Genomic DNA, 20,192 nt, shown 5'->3' on the forward strand with positions numbered 1-20,192 from the left:
GATTAAAAACAGTCCAGTAATGAAGAGGACAAAGTGCTGACCCTGATGCAGGTCTGATCACCTCCTCCACTCAGGTCAGTGTTTGGTGTGTTCAACACACACGTCAAATGGACTTAAGACTGTGTGTGTGTGTGTGTGTGTGTGTGTGTGTGATGACTGGGCTGAACAGACCCCCATGTGTGAAGCACGCAGCTCTGCACACACAGGTGAGCAGCAATAGGACTGTGACATTCCTGACATATCAGAGAGTTTCCATCTGCAGAGAGTGGAACTATCAGGCGTCGGTCGGTCGGCCTCTGATCCTGCCCTGTGGTCCTGGAACCACAGACGCCGCCGCACAGTCACCAGGAGAAAAGACACAGACACAGTGAGGAGTCTCTGCAGCTCACACTGGGCCGGTGTCAGTGTGTGTGTGTGTGTGTGTGTGTGTGTGGGCCGCTGGACTATCTGATGAAATCACAACAACACCTTCTAACTGAACAGACGACACATCAGAAAAGACGGGAGTCTGTTGGCAGGAGAACAGGTTCTGAGGTTCTGACCCTAACCCACACGGGGGGTTCAGGGCTGCATCACATGACGTGTTCTGTGGGCGTTTTTTTTCTTATGGTCATGTTGTGCCAGTTCCGTCTCTGGACCGTACCTGACCGTCCTCCTGACAGGAGGTCACGTTGTGCTGCCCGGCCTCCGGGGCAAACTGGACGTGCTTCAGCCAACTCCTGAGATCTGGATCACTGGCATCAACACAGTATTTCACATGGCCCGACCCATCCAAGATCTGCACAGAGAGGGGGGGGAACGGGGACGGGGGGGGGCACAAATAAGACTTTGATCAGTATCATAGCAGGTTACTGTGTCCAAACACTGACTAACCTCATACCTCCCACAGAGAAATAACACACACACACACACACACACACACAGTTGTGTGAATCTACATCATAATGATTTCTGTACAGTATTGAACAAGGAAATGATTGTGTAGATATGACGTCAGTTCAATAAAATATTTAAATAAAATGTATCACAAACATCGTGTTTTCTTTTGATTAAACTCTGAATTAACTACGATTTCTATTTCAGTATTTGAAAAATAAACTGAGACTGTGGATAAAAAGAAACAGAAACCACCACAAGGACCGGGTGAATAAAAATAAATATTACAATAGCTTAAATGGACTTAAGGTGTAGATTGTTAATTCAGTATTTAAAAAAAAAAACTCAAACAAACGAAAAAAAAAAACTGTTGACTCAAAACGGAGGTTTTCAGGTTCAATTCGTTCCTGGAAATAAAGTTTCAAGGAATAAATAAACAAAACGAGGATGATGTCATACCGTGGTCAAATAAACGATGATTAAAAGAATAAATTATTGATTTTTATTATAGGAAAATCAACGAGTCAAAGTGTTACAGCGAACTGTTGTTATGGAAATGTGTGTTTACTGAGACCACGACACGTTTTTATGTAACAGTTTCTACACGCTGCGCTTTTTAAAAATTATTTTTAATTGTATTTCCTTTTATTTATTTTCCTAAAGTAGTCAAATTGATCACAGAAGAAATAAAATCCACGAGACCGTGGTGAGGAGAATCAGAAGAAACGGAGATAAAAGTAGATGTTTCTATTGTTTCTATCTGTCTTAAATGATACGCAACAAAAATAAAAAATACTCTTTTGAATAAACATTTCGTTAATATTTTTTAGCGTCTTAACAAACATTGTTTCTACATTTCTTACCGTCCAAATTCAACTCTTCACCGGAGACCGCGGCCGTGAAGCAGCGGCGACGTCACCGCGGGAAAGAAAATGAGGAAAAGTGCAAAGAAAAAGAAAAAGTTTCTCAAACTGTTAAATACACTTTTAAAACTACAATCTCTCTCTTTTTGTTTTCCGAGTCGCAGCTGAGTTGCCGCCGTCTCTTCGCGTCTTCTAGCCGCAGGACGCGTCTCGTCTGGCGGCTGCGCACGCTCCTCGCGGTCGGACAGGCGCGGCTGGTTGAAGCTGATCCTCTTCCACTGGATTCAGCGTGGACTCTTCGTGTCTTCCCCTGTCTCCGTGTCGCTCCGACACCGCAGCTAAATCCCCTCCGGAACATCAACTTGCCCCCAACTTTTCATTGTGTGCGCTTCAGCTCGTCTGCCCGCTCCTCTCTTGTCACTCCCCCCCCTTCTCCCCCCGTCCTGACGCACCCAGGTGTCCTCGGGTAGCCATTCAACTTTTCTCCCGTCTCTTCCTCTCCCCCCTCCTCGGATGATAGCGGGGGTGGAGGGGTGTCACTCCTCCGACTCCTCCGATCGTGTGTGTCGTGTTTCTCCTTCAACCAAGTTCGGTCCGCAGCAGCAGCGGCACCGTCTCTGCGCGGTCCCCCGGTCGGAAGCGACTCCTCTCCGCAGTAAATTTGAAAAGTGACAGGGGTCCGGGGTTGGAGAGGGTGAGCGGCGGGGTCAGGGAGAGGTCGTGCTGGGGCTTCTGAGGGATGAACAGCAGCATCACAGCCGCCCGGCCTCAGATCCACGTGTTTCCCAGAGTTCGCAGCGACATGCGGCGCTGCTTCATGAAGCGTTTTATGGCTTTATTAAGCGGAACATCCGCTGAAATAATAAATAAATAAAATACAACTAAACAGCTACAACAGGCACCGTGGCAAACAATAGTTTCAACACTCAGTACGTGACGTCATCCTTAACAACAGACCTCGGGGGTGACGAGTCAAAATGTAGGGTACGAAAAACTCACACCTGTGGTTTTCGCTGTTCAAAAAATAATTCATGTGGAAAAAGTCCTAACAGACTTTTTACTGACTTTACTGACTTTGAATTATTACAAATATTCCCAAAAAGCCGCCGTGAATTCAGCGGCTCCTCCAGACAGAACGGGATCTTTTCCTGAGCAGCTGAAGATGCTCGTGTTTGCACAAGTGGGAGATAATTAAGGAATTAATTAAAGAAACCTGGTGCTTTATTGGGCCGCGGAGAGCAGATGATGATGGATCGAGAGTCGCTCTCTGACATCGACCTTCCAGCCCTGATAATGTCCATTGTTTTACCAATGTACAGGAAGGACAGGAAAAATCATGTGTAAATAATCCAGGACCGGCCACCGACTCCCATCGTCCTGCGCTCCTTGAGGACTGAGGAGGGACCCGGGTCTGCCCGGTCATTGATTTCCTGCCTCCCCTCGACTTGTCCATTGTTGGAGGCCTTTTTAATTTAGCCATAAATTGGGAAAGCTCAAGTCGAATGAGCTGTTCTATTTTCTTCCTGTCAGGATGAGGGATTTGTTTTATGATGCATTGTGTATTAAATACAAGTAATCTGGGAAAGTGATTGCTCCACGACTGCTCCTGCTCTGACCGAGGAGGAGGAATCTCTGAAAAGGAGGAAACATCTGAAAAAAAAAAAAAAAAAACGGGGATAAACGCGCAAGGTTTGAGCTTTTACTCCGCCGGGGGTAAACGGGGGGGTATCACAGGAGACAGGCTGCGCTTTAGAGCCTGAGGCCATGGGGAGACATGCTGCACTTCTTTACCCCTGCCAGGAGATGGCGTGCACATCTGAATCCAACTTGTGTGAAAGCGCTACTGGATACACAGTTGAATGAGTTGGGATTAGTTGTTGAAACCAATTCACAATTTCTATATAAAAAAAATTACAAAATCGTAGTTGTTTTAATAGCCAGGCATTACTAATCAAACTATGATGTGAACGACACCAGTTTGGCTCCGGACAGAAAGAAAGAAAGAAAGAGGCACACAAAAACAAACAAACAAATAAACAAACAAATAAAAGAAGGGTGAAGGGAAAAAAAGAGAGAAAAAAAGAAATAAAGAACGAAGAAAGGAAGAAAGCAAAGAAAAGGACAGAAACAAGGAACAAATAAATAAAGAAATACAGGTATAAAAAGAAATCAGGTAAAGAGAAGGAAGTAAGAGAGGAACACATGGATGACGGGATGAAGGAACGGATCAAATGGTCAAATAAAACAAAAAAAGACAATAAACGCAGCCGTGTGAACAGAAAAAAAAACCCCCGTCACTTTTGTATCAAATATCCCTGGTGTTTGGAGAGATTTTAGAGAAGTCACATGAAAGCCCCGTTAAACGAACATATTATTGTGATGATAATGAGGATGAGGATTATTATTATTATGGTTATTATTATTGTTATTATTGTTATTATTATTGTTATTATTATGATGATGATGTTGATGATTATTATAGTTGTTGTTATTATTTTTATTATTGTTATTATTATTATTATGCTTGTTATTATTGTTAGTATTATTATCATTATTTTCGTGCGTAGCAGGCCGTTCCATCACTCACCTACTGTGACTTATTATGGAGAAGAAGAGACTCGGGATTTTTTATTCCCTTTCTTATAAATAGCGACACAAAATATCTACATTAATGCGTCAAATTGCCATAAATGGTGCCATAAAAATTCAGCTGCACGGCCTTGGATTTATAATCACCTGAAGGAGCGGCTGTAAAGCTGCTGAATCTACGGCGTCATAGAAAGAGAGAGATTTAAAAGACGTGTCGTATCTGTCAATCAACCGCTGCAGGGCGCACTTCTTTATTCTTATATTTATTTGAGCAAATCAACACATTAAAAAGCCGCTCTGATCTCCACAGATTAAACCTGATTTATCTGAAGCACAGCTTTTTCTTTTCACAGTGAATATATATATTTATATATTTTTTTTTACAAAACAAACAAACAGCGACATTAATGAAATGCTGTTTATCAACAAATTACACGAACCAAGCCGCGGGCCACGCTGTATCTACTCCACACATCGGTTCATAGTCGTCTTAAACAAACGGCATCCGGTTAACGTTTGACTCGACAGACTTTAAAGTGAAATTCTTTAAAGGGGCTTCTATTGGCCTGCGGCTTTTTTTTTTGTTTTGTTTGTTTTGGTAAAACAGCAATTCATACAATGAAGGAGCGGGAATTTATATGATCAAATAACATTTAATTTGATGTGTGGTTCAACTCATAAACCACTGGATTATTATTATTTCTCTTTATACTTTATACTTTCAAAGGTTAAAATAACAAATAAATACATCGTTAAATTATTATTATTATTGTTGTTGTTGTTGTGTTTCCAATGTTCAGTTAACAAATGATCGGATCAATTCCCGACATGAAGAAGTCGTTCCGACCCTACAGTCCAACTACGGGACAGGGGAGTTGATGTGGGGATTCCCGTGCGGGCTGTACTCTGGCTCCAGAGCCCACCGCAGCAGCCGAATGAGGGGCCACATGGAAACAGTGTGTAGGCCTGTGCCGTGCGTGCGTTCCAGCACATCCTCCAGCAGAGGAGAGGGAAGAGAGAAGAACGAGAGAGAGGGGGGAGGAAAAAAAAGAGGAGAGAAAGAAAAAGATCGCAGCCAAATCCACATAAAATAGTTCCACCATTCACTGCAGGATCTCCCAGTGACTCTGGAGTCTCCATCACGACTCTGTGCACCCCCCACCCCCACGAGCCACGCTGTTTTATTTGGTCTTAATGTGGGGGCGATTCGATCAAGTGGCAAAGACCGGTTTCAGACCAACAGTCGGACTGCAGTTTAAAGTCCCTACAGTCAACGTACACGTCCAGGTCATAGCTTAACCCGGTGTCGTCATTAGAACCAAGTGGGCAGCGGAAATGAAAGGAGGAAAATGTAAATAAAACATTTCCTCTGCTGTGGAAGTAGGCCCGCGGTGAGCGGCGTGTTAATCTCCACCTCAGTAATTTGGTTTTGCGGGAGAAGACAGAAGCCCTGCTGCTGTGCCCTGCACTTCATAAATCACTGCTTTATGTGGACAAGGTCAGAACCCCCATCCCCTCCTCCTACACCCCCCCCTCCCCCCTCTGCTGCGGCAGGCCCCTCCGCCCCGTTTACCCCGCCGTCCGGGGGGCTTCCGGACCCGACTCACTTGTAATTACTTTGGATTATTTTCATTTGCCGGAGGTCAGCGAGGCATTCCAGCAAAGAGAGGAAACAGAGAAGAAGGATGGACCTGGTCAAATCCAGAGGCCTGTGAGAAGTTCAGCTCCACTTCATGTTGTTCTGCACTTCACTGCATCACATCCACCGTTCACTCCTGCTGTAAAACCATTCCAGTTATTTCTATTTATTACGTCATGTTTATTAGGAGTCAATACTGAAACAGGACACGACGGTCCACAGGACACGACGGTCCACACATATTTAGATTAAAATAAGATGTATTATTATTATTATTATTTTTAACCAAATGTATCAATAAACACATTGAAGATGTAGATAAAATAACTCTAGCTTCATTCTAGCTAAGAGCTGATATTTTAATAACTAACTAACTGTTAAACAAATGAAATAGGAAAAAAAATGGTTTCAGGACAACTTCTTTTCAAATTTGATTAAAAAATGGATAGAGAATAGAGAAAACAAAATTTATTCTAAAAATCCAGAAATGTGTTGTAGCTGATGTTCAGATGTTCTCAGCTCCTGTCACTGACATGTAATAACCATGATGTGCTTCACATTAAAACGGTGCTGACAGTAGATCACCAGGACCATCAACATCACCAGCACCATCAACATCAGCAAGTCCATCAACATCACCAAAACCATCAACATCATCATGACCATCAACATCACTAGGACCATCAACATCCCCAGAACCATCAACATCACTAGGACCATCAACATCCCCAGGACCATCAACAACATCAGAACCATCAACATCCTCAGGACCATCACGATCACCAGGACCATCAACAACATCAGAACCATCAACATCCTCAGGACCATCACGATCACCAGGACCATCAACATCCCCAGGACCATCAACATCACAAGGACCATCAACATCCCCAGAACCATCAACATCATCAGAACCATCAACATCATCAGAACCATCAGGATCCACCAGCTCTGTTGGTACAATCACCACCATCTTGGCTTTGCAGAAATATAAAGTGGACAGATGTGGCTCCATGAAGAGCTGCTGGGGCAGAGATGGTGGTGGTGGTGGTGGTGTAGAGAGTGAAGCCCAGACATGTGGTAATCACAGTCACTTCCTCTGCTCAGCCCCAGCTCACTGGGCCGCTCTGTATGTGGCCTACAGGGGGCCGTAAAGCTGCGCAGGAGTCAGAGGTCACGTTTTTCAAGCATAAATTCAGCAGGCACACACCTCCAGTAATGCACCAGACAGAGTGGAAACTTAAACAACCACCTTCACCCCACTCTCAGTCCAGTGAGGGGGGTGGGGGGTAATTAGAGCACGTAGCCGGTCGGCGGGTGAACAAATTGGCTCTAAAATGCTCATAGATATCATCTTTAAAAGAGCTTTTTATGTCCAGGAGGTGAAGCAGAGTGGAGTCCACGCTGCCCCCCACATGTGTCACACAGTCATTACATCCACTGAGTTTACAGTCAGGCGTCTGCTGCGCTACTGCCACAAGCTACTTTTCATGTACCATGTCTAATGGGAAGGCTAATATTCTAGTAGTAGTAGAAGTAGTAGAACCACCAAAACTGTTCAGGCTCGCTGGAACGAGATACCATAAAAAAATAGTAGTAGTACTACAGTAGTACCCCCGTGAATACACTACTTTCATTGGATGCAAAAAAACCCCAAAACGGAACAGTTTGTGGCCCAGTGACCGTTCAGTACCTGTTGGCTTTGGTGCTGGAACATAAAGTATGCAAATACTTTTAAAAACAAAAATAACAACATTTGACAGCAGTGACGCAGCGACGATTCGCTGGTCTTTAAAAGTTACTATGAAGGAACTTGGTTAAAATGAATGGATGTTTTGCAGACGTCACTAACACGGTTGCGTTAGTACAAAATCAGAAATCCTGAGCTAATGAAGGTAGTAATCCAGTCAGAAGGTCTACAGCCAATGGCCAATCAGTACACACTGTGAACAACACACTCAGACTACAGTCGGTACCTCTGTCAACACTGTACGCCATCCAGGTTTGAAATGAACCACCAGACGTGTGCGCCAATTCTGTTCCAGTTTATTCAATGCCAAACCAATCATTCCTGTGTCGTACACTTTTGGGTTCATATTCTAACAGTGAGGCCCGAGGCTAGCCCAAGATAAATCTGCTTTTATGATGGGTTGTTATGGTTTTTACTGCACCAGGGGAGTGAGGCTGGTGATTTGGGGATCAATCACCTGTAGGTGTCTGCTGGGGTGCAGTGAGGATCGATTGAAGATCTAGAGCCGCGCTGATGAAATAGAAGTGCTTTTGTACGTGTGTATTAGTCTGTGGAGGCGGTCGGCAGACAAAGTGATGAAGGTGTGGTTCGTTATGGACCCAGATCAGATTTATCTGGGGCTGCAGCGGTGATGAACAGCTGCTGGACTATGACCAGACCATCTGAGGTCCTCGTCGACACCACCCACCCACCGACCCACCCACCATCTTCTTTTCCTTTTCTCACCTTTTTATCGCTAAGGTGTGATGAAAACTTCATTGTCGCACAACAATAGCACAAACAGAGGGTGACGACTGCCCTTACTGGGCATCGAACACAGGTGCAGAACAGCCCTCCAAAAACAGACCACAACTGGCATGACTTTCACTGAGTTAAGCCGACGATGTGGCTGCAGCCCCGACCAAGACAAAGAACCCACAGGTTCCTATTGTCACACAGGAACATTAGGTTCTGTTGAGGTTTTGGTCTCTCCACCCTGACCTACAGTAAGTGTTGACTGCAGTCGCCATCAGACGGACACTTCCTCCACGCTGTCAGCAGATGCAGCCTGAAACAAACGAGGCGGAGAACGAGGCCTTCGCTTTGTGAATCAGAGGAAGTTTGTGCTGAGTCTCAAAGCCAACTGTTGGCTGCCAACTACAGGCCACGGAGCAGAGATCTTCAGAGTAAGATAACGGGGAGATTCCATGAAAATGTTCAGGAAGTTTGGAGAAAAAACAAGAGTTTCTGTTGAGTTAAAAAACACTTCAGTTTTTCAATTTTAAAAGTTACTTCAGGATCAAAACTGCTACTGTTTTATTACCTAGTTATTTCACCCCCCCGCCCCTTCTCTTATTGCCACCCTAGATTTAACTCGGTGTAGGAGGAACTACCTCTTTCACACCCTTGCCTCCCTCTCCCCTCCTCATGCCTCCCTCCATTTGTTTATACAGCAGGGGGGGTGGGTGTTCGGGGGGGGGGCTCATAATTAAGCCCCAGAGTGTATGTATGTACACACTCTGGACATCCTGATAGAAGACGACCTATTAAATTTGTATTTGTTTGACAGAAGTGCTGTCTCTCTGCGTCTCCTCCACAGGAGGACCCCGTCCCTCTTGACCCTCTCCTCCACCCTCTCCTCCTTTCTTCTGTCTGGAGTGCTTCACTTTGACAGTGAACAGATGAGCTTCTGGACCACGGGCACAGTGGAAGGTGTGATGAAGTACCAGTGAAGGGGGGTGGGCGGGGGTGTTCCTGTGGTGAAGTGTGTTCTTTATATTAACATCTCAGTGTTTACACATTAGCCAAAGATGGCGGCGGTCACTCAGCCAGGTACTGACACTGAGTGGACGGTTAGGCAGCCCCGTGTGGTGGGGACAGGAACAGGTTCAGGTCTCAGTCTTTCCTGGTTCTTCTTACAGAGACGTCTTTCTTTTTCACTCTCCATTTCTCTCAGTGATTGTTGTCGTTGTGTCTGATGAAAAAAACAAACAAGGAAGTGTAAAAAAAGAAGGGGTGGGGTGGGGGAGGGGCGTGTGCCTGTGGTGGTAGGAGGGAGGGCTTTTAGGCCCCTGGGGTGGGTATTGGGTTCTGGTGAGGGTATGGAGAGCGGGCCCTGGTGTAATCTCAGTGCTGAATAGACGGAGCTCTTAATAGAATCCCGTCGTCCGGCTGCCACTGCAAGAAACAAGAGCTGTAATGGATGGGCTCTGCTCCGGCTCCCACTTTCCCCCACATGACCCTCACGTTGGTCAGGAGTAAGAGCTAAAGAAGCATTGTAGCCCCAGGCCTGATTGAATGGGGAGGAAGGGAGGTGGTGGTGGTGGCGGCAGTGTGCAGGGGGGAGGTTGGTGGGGGGTTAAGGCAGCCGCGCTGATAGACCAATTTCCCAGTACTGCGAGCAGCAGGGCTTGATTGATGAGGGCTGGTGCTGGTGAGAGGAGGCCCATCACATGCCATCACATAAATACTTATTCAGCTGGAATTGGGCCTGACAAGCCTGACGACAGCTTTGTGCTGTCACAAATATCACTGGAAGGAAAACTCTCCATTAATCACATGTAATTAACTTTTCCAAAGAGAGGTTGGTGTGGAATCAGTGGTCACCCACTCGGTACCCACTCGGTACCCACTCGGTACTCAGATAAAAAAGTTCCAACATCTTATCCGGGATTGAAGAGAGCGTCATTAAAAGCTTTACCAAGTTTCCCCTGAGCCTCTGCGTTTGTACAGGAAACAGCTTCATTAGTATTGGTTTAGGGCTCTAATGGGCTCGAATAAAAACCCCCCCCCCCTCCCCCACCCAGCAGCGTTCTGTGGTCTAACAGTGCAATATCCTGTGAGTGTGCGCGGCCATAATGTTCCCTGTTTGAAGTCGGAGCACAGCCCATCTGAACGCCTGCCTCCAGTTAACTACTTTGACCCCCCCATAAAGAAAGGTGGAGGAGTGGGTGTCAGTGAGCCTGGTGCTTCCTCTCCTGACGATGGTGAAGTGGAGCACGGCCTCTCAGTCCAACAAATGTTTGTTCAACTCCAGCTGCTGTAAAAACCACTGAAAAACGTCAGCACGGAGCCAAAACCAAAGAAGTTGGTAATTAACATGAATGAACTGCAGGTAACTGAACAATTCACAGTGGGCAACCATTTGGTGCAGTTGACAAACTGAAATATAAATAAAAAAGGTAGGTAGGTGTAGGTGGAAAACAACAAGAGCAGAAACACCCTGTGGTCAGTGGTGGTACTACACCACAGCTGATTGGAATCTTTGTTCATCAAATAGAGAAGAAAGCAGCTAGGGCAACAATGATCACCTGTGGCAACACTGATCCCCTGGGGCAACACTGATCACCTGTGGCAACACTGATCCCCTGGGGCAACACTGATCACCTGGGGCAACACTGATCCCCTGGGGCAACAATGATCACCTGTGGCAACACTGATCCCCTGGGGCAACACTGATCAGGCAACACTGATCACCTCACCTGGGGCAACACTGATCACCTGTGGCAACACTGATCACCTGGGGCAACACTGATCACCTGGGGCAACAATAGTTCAACCTGAAGTCACTGCACTGTCCTCTTAGACCAAACCAGGAAACAGGACGATTGAACAACAACAACCACAACAACAACCACAACAACAACCCCCCCTGTGTAACTGAACCAGGTAGATGCAGCAGGACCACACACAGGCCAGGAGAGAAGTGGATCAGTGGATCAGTGGAGGGGCGGGGTGAAAGGTCAAGTACATGAGTCAGCTCAGTTTGACTTATATGGAGTGGACTTATAAGAGTGTTTCACAGAACTGATTTGTGGAGCCTTAAGTTGACCCCCCCCCCCCAGAAGAACAGTTAGAGTTTTATTCTGAGGGGGTCACTGAAGGTCAACAGGTCAACAATATTTCTGCAGTATTAAACTGCTGTATTGGAACTAAGGGCCCACTGAAGATGGGTAATTTTGGTAAAACAGAGGGTCCCCCCGAGGTCTGAGCGATGCTGGCTAAACATCAGAAGTGTGATGAATGCTAGAAGGAGAAGAGAAGAGGAAGAGGGAAAGAAGGCAGCCTTTTTTGGTTAAGAAAAAAAAAGAACTCAGTGTTAATCAGAGATTTCCCAGAAGGCCCGGAGTCATCGCTTCGGGGCCGAGAGAGTGAGAATACGAAGGCTAAGCGCAGAGGTGAGGAAACTAGACTTGACTGAGAGATAGATGGGGAGACGGACGGAGGAGGACGAGGGCGAGGAAGGCAGGCTGCATTCCTGTGGCCACAGCTGCGGGAGCTGCAATCACTAAAATGTAGCGTTAGCCTCTACGTCGACGATTACTGGACAAGTTACAAACAAAATAAAACAGCACCACAGTCTGTTTTTTGAATCAAAGAAGAGACTAGCAATCAACATGCTAGGGTTTACACTGCCTCCCTCCGTACTCTCCCTCTCCGCCTCCCTCCATCATGTTCCCCTGGCTAAGTGTCATTCCCTCTGTGGCAAGGATGACCCCTTCTCTGTCTCTATATTTGCCCCTCTTTGTTCACCACTGGCCAGTTGGGGCAGGCATCTGAGACTGAGACCATCGATCACTGGCCTGACAGCGGGCCCCAGGCGGGGACGGCCCTGTTATTTGGACTCTGTGATGACTTCCTCAAAAAAGGGGCCGCTCCTTTCCCTCATAGGCCTGGCATGGCTGAGGTTTGGTTTGGAGCCTCCATACCTTCCCTGTATGTCCACAGAAAACCAGGGCAGTCACTGGCCGCATGTTTGGGTCACGCTAGGGTGAGCAAGACAGATAGAGTGTAGAGTGGTAGTAAAATAAAAGGCATTTCTCAGTAGCTCCGTCCGTCCGTAGGATCTCCACCATGAAGACTTGGCAGTGGCACGAGTGGACGTCCTCGGTGGAACATGTGCTGTATATTTAAAATATAAAATCACAAACACACAGTAGGAGTGCCAGACTTATCTGCATAATTTTGTGCATAAGTCGTGTGCACGCTGAAATGTAGCCACAGTAGTTATTTGGTCCGAGCGTTTATTTTATCTTGGTCTGTGCTGCTACATCTTAGCATCCTGGAAAAGATCAGCTTAAAATAGCTGCACAACCAAGTGCTGCTTCACTGCCCCAGCTCATCTCGCACCCCCTCACCCTGGATCTAGCCATATCCAACCAGACAAGGACGGAGCGGGGCATTATCGTTACAGCTGGCTATAATTAGAAACACCAGTCGTTCTATTAGAATGAACGGGGACACGAGTATCTGTCTCACGGCTAATTTCTCCACTCATCTGAATTGATCAGAGCAGAGCGCTAACAGCTCCAGTCTGCAGTAGATATGGACGTCAGCTGCAGACGTTAGCTAACCCCAACTCTAACAAACAAACTGAAGAAAGACTGAAAGACTGCTAAATGTGTTCTTGAAAATGTGAAAAAAAACCGAGCCAACCACCATTTCATCCATTGAATTCCTGCAGTCTGTCTCATGGTTTGGGTAGCTCTCCACCGTAGGCCACAGGACACCACCATCATGTTCTGCAGGAAGGGCTGACGGAGAAGCCCCCCCCCCCCCGACAAAGAGCGCACACACTTCATTAACACTGTCCGTGAGAAGGAAGGAATCTTACACATGGAATCACTCCTGATCTCTCGTCTCAGGCTACCGCTGTGCGCTGCCTGGATTCGCTGGCTTCCTTCCTTCCTTCCAAATCCTGCTGGTCTCTGCCTAAACACAATGCTCAACTTGTTCATAGGCAGCGCCAAAGAAAAGGGAGAAACACAAAGCCTTGGAGATAAGGTTACAGATTCTCCTTCTCCCACAGGTGTGAAACTAGCAAAGCCTTTCCAACATCACGCCCCCCCCCCCAACACCTAAGCCCCACCATCATCACTTCATCTACCTCCACCTTGGTTTCTGGCTAACTTATCAGAAAAGGCGGGGGTGGGGGTGGGGGGGTACTGATGAAGGTGTTTCATGTCCACTTGCTGTGGTTTAAGGGAATCTCCTTATTTCACACACACACACACACACACACACACACACACACGTGCACAGCGGGCGCCCACTCAGCTGCTCTCCCACATTGCATCACGCTGCAGTGCACCTTCACAGCCACACGGCTCTGAATCTCTCTGCTCTGTTTCAATGGCATCAAATGGTCAGAGTTGACAAAAGAGTGGGGGGGGGCTGCCAGCTGCCCCCCCCCCACTTACTCTCGCTGCACTTACTTCTATTCAATAATTTACATAAAGTAACTCCACTTAAATTAAAAAAAAACATAGTTGTAGAGATTATAACATTTTCAAACCATCAGAGAGAGCAGAGGTTCTACTTCCTGTTCCTGTTTCTTCCAAACTCCAAAGTTCACCTCAAGAAACACAGAAGCCACATTTCTAACATGTTTGGATGATGACGATGATCTGCTAATGAGATAATCACACATTGGTGGTACGTCTGCAGCCCCCCCAGCCCCCCCCAGCCTCCACGCTTTACTCCTTAGTCGCCATGTTACTTTTATATATATACTGTGTATATGTATGTACACAGTATATATAGCGTATACTGCAGACTGTACCTTTAATGGTTCTCACGTGTGTTCTGTCTGACTTCATCTTTGTCCATTGCTGGTGTCATGATTATGCTACAGTTTCCTGCCTGGACGGCTCTGCTCTGCCTGTCTTCCTCTCCACTTCAACCCATCCATAAATCCATTGGTTCTTCATCTGTCCGTTCATACATGAAGTCTTCTTTGATACCAGCGGCCCATCACAGGAGGACCGTGGACGCCATCACTCTTTGTTATTGGTCCCCTGGGTTGTCAGAGGAGACAATATCATTGGCTGGTTGGGACGTTTCTTCCTCCGTGTGAATAACTTGTTCTCACCGGCACGTGGAAACTGTTCTGGTGTTTACTTGCCCCCTCCGCCCCCCGCCCCCCTCCCCTGTTTTTGTCATATACAGTAAGCTGTTTACATTCACGCTCCAGCTGTGCACCAGTGAGCTACGTGGGTTTGGAATTATTGAGTAAATAAATAAAATCTGCGTGCGCTCGATCTCCATCTCACACCTGCCGTCCCTTTGACTGGGTCACTCAGTCCATATCTGTGTGCTGGCATGAACTGGAGGTGAATCATTGTCAAATATTGTCTCAGGATTTGTTCCCTTTCTTTCCTGATCTTTTTTTTTCTCTCTCTCTCCCATTGAAAGACTCTTTATCACTCTGCCTTTTCTGCCCGCACTCATATCTGAAGGGGCAGAAGAAAGAAGTCGACGTGCCTTTCTGCAAACAGAACAATGCCACTTCATGCAGACCCTTGGCCTGTGTACATTCCACAGCCTTGCACAATAACCTATCAGAGGTGAAAGGAGGAAGGGCAGCACCAGAGATAACTCACACTAAAGGAGGGATAAAAGAAGAAAATGTTGGGAGACCGTTCTTCAGGTCTTCAGTCGCAGAGGTCAAGGTAAGGTTTGACAGACAGTGGACCTGATACTGTGTGTTTACGTTATCCACAGGCATACACATCACAGTCCACCTTAAATCTTCTTCTACACAACTTCAAGCAAAAGCTACACGAAACCCAACCTGAAAGTAGAGCTTGTGGGCAAACTTGATATTACAATTAAAAGCTGCGTCTATTAGGTTTCAGTTCAAAAGAGATTAAGTGTTGGCCGTTTAGTCATGCAGCTCCTGAGCCGGAATCAGCGGTGAAAGAGATCAGACCAGAGGAAACAGGATCTGATCTGAGCTGATCCAGATCTGATACTGCCTCATAAAACTGTCCCTCCAAATGGATGACCTCCGTGGAACACAGCACGTACATGCATGCAGAGAACACACCGACACGGTGGAAATCTGACTACATGTGCACCCCTCTGCCCCCAGCCCCCAGCTTTGACCTAACACACACACACACACGTGTACAACTTTTCATCATCATGACAGTTCATTTTTGATGAAATACAGACGAGTAAATCTGAAACACCAAAACCCACGGAAATGTTTGACTGCGTGCAATTCACACCGCTACTGTGAAGTGGACTGGCTCCCCCAGAGGAGCACACACACACACACACACACACACACAAACACCAGCTTCAACTGAGTCCAAAACCTGACCTCTCCATGTCACTCAATCCTCCGGGCCGTGATTTTTCTTCGTCATCATAAATATTAAACATATATTCACAGGTAAATATTTGTGTTTGCCGATCTCAAAGTGCTGAATGAATTCATGTATTCATTGGAGAGGAGCAGCGGAGTCAGGGTGTTCTAACACACACACACACACACACACACACGCAGGTCTTCCAACCTCTGTCAAGAATCCTGAGGCAGCTGTGAGGTAAATATTTTTTTGTAACGTCAAAGGTTGAAAAGTATTCACCTGTAACAGTCAATAAGAGGAGAGCGCCATCACAGGTCAGTTTCATTAAGTTCATCACAGGTGATTGAAGGACAGATCCTGTCATTCTTCACCTTCTTTAGAAAACCTTTATTCCACTCTGTCTTCCTTCTTGTTCTACCTCCCCTGTTATTTTAAATCACACCTCTAGGGGCAGCCTGCTTCCTGCTGTTAAACATGATAAAACTATTGTTACAATGGCCTGAAACAGGTTTATACTTTTGGAAAGAGCACAAGCAGCTTTAGACTAACGCATTTGTAAAAGATTAAAGATTCTTCTTTCTACGGAGGAACTCTCTTCATGCGTCTCTTTGTGGTCTAATAAACCAGCTGAAGACAAACAATGGTCTTCATGGTGAGATCACTGGTGTTCTGAGAGGTGGGAGGTGTACGTACCAGGGGGTGAGAGGTGAGCGGCTGGTGTCACTGGTAAATTGAGAAGAGCTGTCTGAAAAAAAATCCAATGCTGACCCTGGCATTAGCATTTAATTATGCTGCGTGACCCAGAGAACATCCTAAATGACCAATCCAAACAGTGCCCCCCCCCCCCTCTCTGAAACCTCTGCACATACACACAAAGCCCTGGGCAAACTCTGGAATCAATCCACCGTTAGTGCTGTCATTGTAAAATGCTGGAGTGGCTAATTACAGAGTAACGCCGACTCTGCGTTTTCCTCTGGGTGCGTCGTCAAATCTGAGAGGACATAGAACCGTTTCAGATGTTTCTACATGTCTCTACATAGTTTATCAACATTTCTGTCTGTTTCCAAAAGGTTGGCATTTCAAGGCTGCCAGTAGACGCTAGGTTCGAGGCTCGGAGCTGGATGCTGAAGCTAAAGGGCAAAGGTCAATGTCACTGTTTTGCCGTTGGTGGGAGTGAAGACGACGGGTACAGGTGTTAAACCAGTGTTGAAACTTTGAGCTGGTCAGATTTGACCAGTCCACCTGGTCCCTGCACTGGTCTGGTGCAGGGAAGAATTCAACTAGTCGTGCTACATTTTCAGCTTGTTGTCAGTGAATGTTCCTGAGCTGGAACTGATCGTTAGCTGCATCGGTGCTACAACTAGTACTTGATTATAAAACTGTAGTAGTACTACATGACTTCAAACTTCGTACACTGCTCTACTGCCATCATTGTTGTGAACGTGACGGCAGCTCATCATCATCATTGGGGGGGGGGGGGGGGAGTGTCAGCAGTTCTACTCTTCACTTCTAGGAACACGTTCTACCGTGTTTTCTCTCGTACTCCTGAATACTGTCCAGAGATGCACACACAGAAGATGCTCCGGGACAATAGATGCCATAGGACAGCGAGGAGGATGAGAAGATTCAAAGGAGGGGTGGGGGGGGCTGAGAGAGTTAAAGAGAAATGAGAACTGCGGACAATTTAAGTGTTAGTGGAGGACAAAGACGTCCAACAACAGAGAGATGCACTGCATCAAACTAACAAGACAATCGGGGTTCAAAAAGCGCCAGGGCCTTTCAGCCCAGCATCTCTGCCCCTGCCCCAGCGGGGGGGCAAGCTTCTTCACACAAACACAGTGGGAGGATGAGAGGATGAGAGGATGAGACGGAGAGTGTTCAACAAAAGACACAGCAGAGAGAGAGAGAGAGAGAGAGAGTGTTGAAGGACAGTGTGCGACCATGAGAAACCATGACAATCTCAATGTGTCTGCAGTGTCACGTGACAAATAAAGATTCTTGATGCCAGCTATTGTACTATGGGCCGTTCCATTGTCCACAGCTGATGGTGGTGCCCATGGTAATGTTCTGTTATCGCCCATGGTAATGTTCTGTTATTGCCCATGGTAATGTTCTGTTATTGCCCATGGTAATGTTCTGTTATTGCCCATGGTAATGTTCTGTTATTGCCCATGGTAATGTTCTGTTGGTGCCCAGGGTAATGTTCTGTTATTGCCCATGGTAATGTTCTGTTGGTGCCCAGGGTAATGTTCTGTTATTGCCCATGGTAATGTTCTGTTGGTGCCCAGGGTAATGTTCTGTTATTGCCCATGGTAATGTTCTGTTGGTGCCCAGGGTAATGTTCTGTTATTGCCCATGGTAATGTTCTGTTATTACCCAGGGTAATGTTCTGTTGGTGCCCATGGTAATGTTCTGTTATTACCCATGGTAATGTTCTGTTATTACCCATGGTAATGTTCTGTTATTGCCCATGGTAATGTTCTGTTATTACCCATGGTAATGTTCTGTTATTGCCCATGGTAATGTTCTGTTATTGCCCATGGTAATGTTCTGTTGGTGCCCAGGGTAATGTTCTGTTATTGCCCATGGTAATGTTCTGTTGGTGCCCAGGGTAATGTTCTGTTATTGCCCATGGTAATGTTCTGTTGGTGCCCATGGTAATGTTCTGTTGGTGCCCAGGGTAATGTTCTGTTATTGCCCATGGTAATGTTCTGTTGGTGCCCATGGTAATGTTCTGTTATTGCCCATGGTAATGTTCTGTTATTGCCCATGGTAATGTTCTGTTGGTGCCCATGGTAATGTTCTGTTATTGCCCATGGTAATGTTCTGTTATTACCCATGGTAATGTTCTGTTGGTGCCCATGGTAATGTTCTGTTGGTGCCCATGGTAATGTTCTGTTATTACCCATGGTAATGTTCTGTTATTGCCCATGGTAATGTTCTGTTGGTGCCCATGGTAATGTTCTGTTGGTGCCCAGGGTAATGTTCTGTTATTGCCCATGGTAATGTTCTGTTGGTGCCCATGGTAATGTTCTGTTATTACCCAGGGTAATGTTCTGTTGGTGCCCATGGTAATGTTCTGTTGGTGTCCATGGTAATGTTCTGTTGCTCATGGAAGATTGACATTGACCAACTGTGGTTGGCTCCACTTTCTCCTGGTCTTTTTCTTTGTTCTCTTTTAAACTTTTCCCCAAAAATTGTTTCTTTGCTTGGGGTTCCTCCTCACCTTCACCATGGCCACTGATGGGCGCTGCTCCTGTCGCAGCCATTCATTAAAACTCTATATGGATGGAAATGCCAATTTGTGCGGTGCCAAGCCGTGCACCGCTCTGCCAAGTCCAGAACCGCTTGTGTTGTAACCCTTCGCTGGGACACCAGAGGAAAGCATAGCGGCAGTCAGGTCCAACCTTTTCTTGGGTGCCAAGAAGAACTCTGTGTAACCCAAAACACTGAGCGGGAGCCAGGTCCACTGTGAATGTCCTCAAAGAGAACCAATAAAACAAGACTGTCATTGTGGCGTTCCCAAGACCAAACCGCTCAGGAAAAACTTAAAATCCACTTTGCCATGTGTCCATCTATCCTTGACTGAAGGAGACGCTTACAGTACAGTAGCAGCACAGATCATCCAGAAAGATCATCCAGAAAGATCATCCAGAAAGATCATCCAGAAAGATCATCCAGAAAGATCCTCAGAGTCCAGCTGCCGTCAAAGCTGCTTTGAATGTTGTGTATTTTATGCATTGGCCCTCGGAACCCGTCTCTGCCTATTTGTGTGTCTGTGTGTGTATCACGTGATATTTATACATACTGTATATATATTTATATATATTTGTACTCTGCCTACTTCCTGTTTTTTTATAATAAACTCCAGCAGTTAATAATAAAACTATTTCCATTCATTATTTAATTTCACTGAAAGTTCAGTCATGAAGTTCATCCACTGCAGTTGTTTCGCGTTTGTTTTGACTCCAAATCCCACAATGAAGTCGTCCATGCTGAGAAATTATTATTTTTCTGTCTCTCTCTCTCTCTCTGTGTGTGTGTGTGTGTGTGTGTGTGTGTTTCAGATCACGGTTTGCTGATTTCCAGCACAACTGCCAGCCCTCCCCTCAGTCTGCCTCTGGCTGTGTGAAGGAGAGCAGAGCCATTTGTTCATTAAAAGTCTCAATAAAAGTTGGTGTGGGAGTGGACCTCATCTGGATCAATCGCTTCAATATCCTTTACTCATGGCAGAAAAGGAGGGCATGAAGAGGAGAGGGGTGAGGAGTGAGGGGTGAGAGGGGTGAGGGGGGTGAGGCAGAGTTTCAGCTCCAGCCTCTTCAGGAAACATAATCTGCTTTTGTTTTAACAGAAACATTTCATTAAACCAAATGACACTAACAGGCTGCAGCTGTGCCCCC

The 20,192-nt window shown here is 46.1% G+C and overlaps 1 protein-coding gene across 1 annotated transcript in view; it reads right to left on the reverse strand.

The window, feature by feature from the left end:
• The window catches only part of mecom (MDS1 and EVI1 complex locus), a 126,113-nt gene that overhangs the window by 21,720 nt on the left and 84,201 nt on the right, over positions 1-20,192 (reverse strand). The window contains 1 exon segment of the mRNA XM_025054794.1: positions 644-778. Coding sequence (XP_024910562.1) covers positions 644-778 — 135 coding nt within the window.

The sequence above is a fragment of the Cynoglossus semilaevis genome, chromosome 4 (genome assembly GCF_000523025.1).
Source record: "Cynoglossus semilaevis isolate Cse_v1.0 chromosome 4, Cse_v1.0, whole genome shotgun sequence".
NCBI lineage: Eukaryota > Metazoa > Chordata > Actinopteri > Pleuronectiformes > Cynoglossidae > Cynoglossus > Cynoglossus semilaevis.